The following is a 932-nucleotide window of genomic DNA, read 5'->3' on the forward strand; positions in this document are numbered from 1 at the left end:
AAGCGAGACTGGTCGTAAGAGGCTGTGAACAAGGAAAAGAAATAGACTACGAGGAAATTTACAGCCCGGTGATAAACAGCGCGCCGCTACGTATGATTCTCGCACTAACAGCAGTTGAAAACTATCACATTGTAAAATTCGACATACGTACAGCTTTCCTCTACGGAGAAATACAAGAAGAAGTATACATGCGACTGCCGGAAGGCTTCGAAGAAGCAGAAGGCAAAATCTGCAAACTGAAAAAAGGCGCTGTACGGGCTAAAACAGGCACCAAAAAAAAGGAACGAAAAATTCACGAAATCGCTGAAAGAACAAGGGCTAAAGCAGCTGACAACGGAATACTGCCTTTTTAAACACCAAGACGGACAGATGTTCCTCGGGGTCTACATAGACGACGGCATAATTCTTGGAAAGAGTAAGAAACAAATACTAAAGCTGGTGGAGAAACTCAGAGAAGAATTTGAATTAACAGTACAAGAGGACCCTAAAACATACTTGGAACTTGAAAAAACGCAAGAAAGACTGAAGCTAAGTCAAAAAAACTATTCCAACCAAGTTCTTGAAACGTACGGAATGAAAGATGCAAAGTCAGCGAACACGCCGATACAACCAGAAGGAAATTCAAAAGTCGAAAACGTACGGAAAACATTCCCGTATCGACAAGCGATAGGAAGCCTTCTGTATTTGACAACAAAAACAAGATCAGATCTCTGCTATGCTGTAAACTATAGCAGCAGATATACACAATCTCCGGAAGGTAAAGATATCTTAAATGTTAAAAGAATACTCAGATATTTGCAGGGAACCAAGGAGCTCGGGCTGGTGTACGGCGGAGAGAAGGACGCGGGAAAACTGGTGGCCTACTGCGACTCGGACTACGCTGGTGACCCTGAGACGAGAAAGAGCACCACGGGCTATATAATCAAATATTG

At 42.9% G+C, this 932-nt stretch overlaps 1 protein-coding gene across 1 annotated transcript; it reads left to right on the plus strand.

The window, feature by feature from the left end:
- Positions 1–369: 369 nt before the first annotated feature.
- LOC112461456 (uncharacterized mitochondrial protein AtMg00810-like) lies at positions 370–883 on the plus strand (the record flags this gene model as incomplete). Its single annotated transcript, XM_025026696.1, has 1 exon — positions 370–883. A coding segment is annotated over exon 1 (514 nt), but the record flags the coding sequence as incomplete, so codon positions are not given.
- Positions 884–932: the final 49 nt, after the last annotated feature.

Source organism: Temnothorax curvispinosus, unplaced genomic scaffold (genome assembly GCF_003070985.1).
Source record: "Temnothorax curvispinosus isolate PA1 unplaced genomic scaffold, ASM307098v1 QBEX01011429.1, whole genome shotgun sequence".
Classification (NCBI taxonomy): domain Eukaryota; kingdom Metazoa; phylum Arthropoda; class Insecta; order Hymenoptera; family Formicidae; genus Temnothorax; species Temnothorax curvispinosus.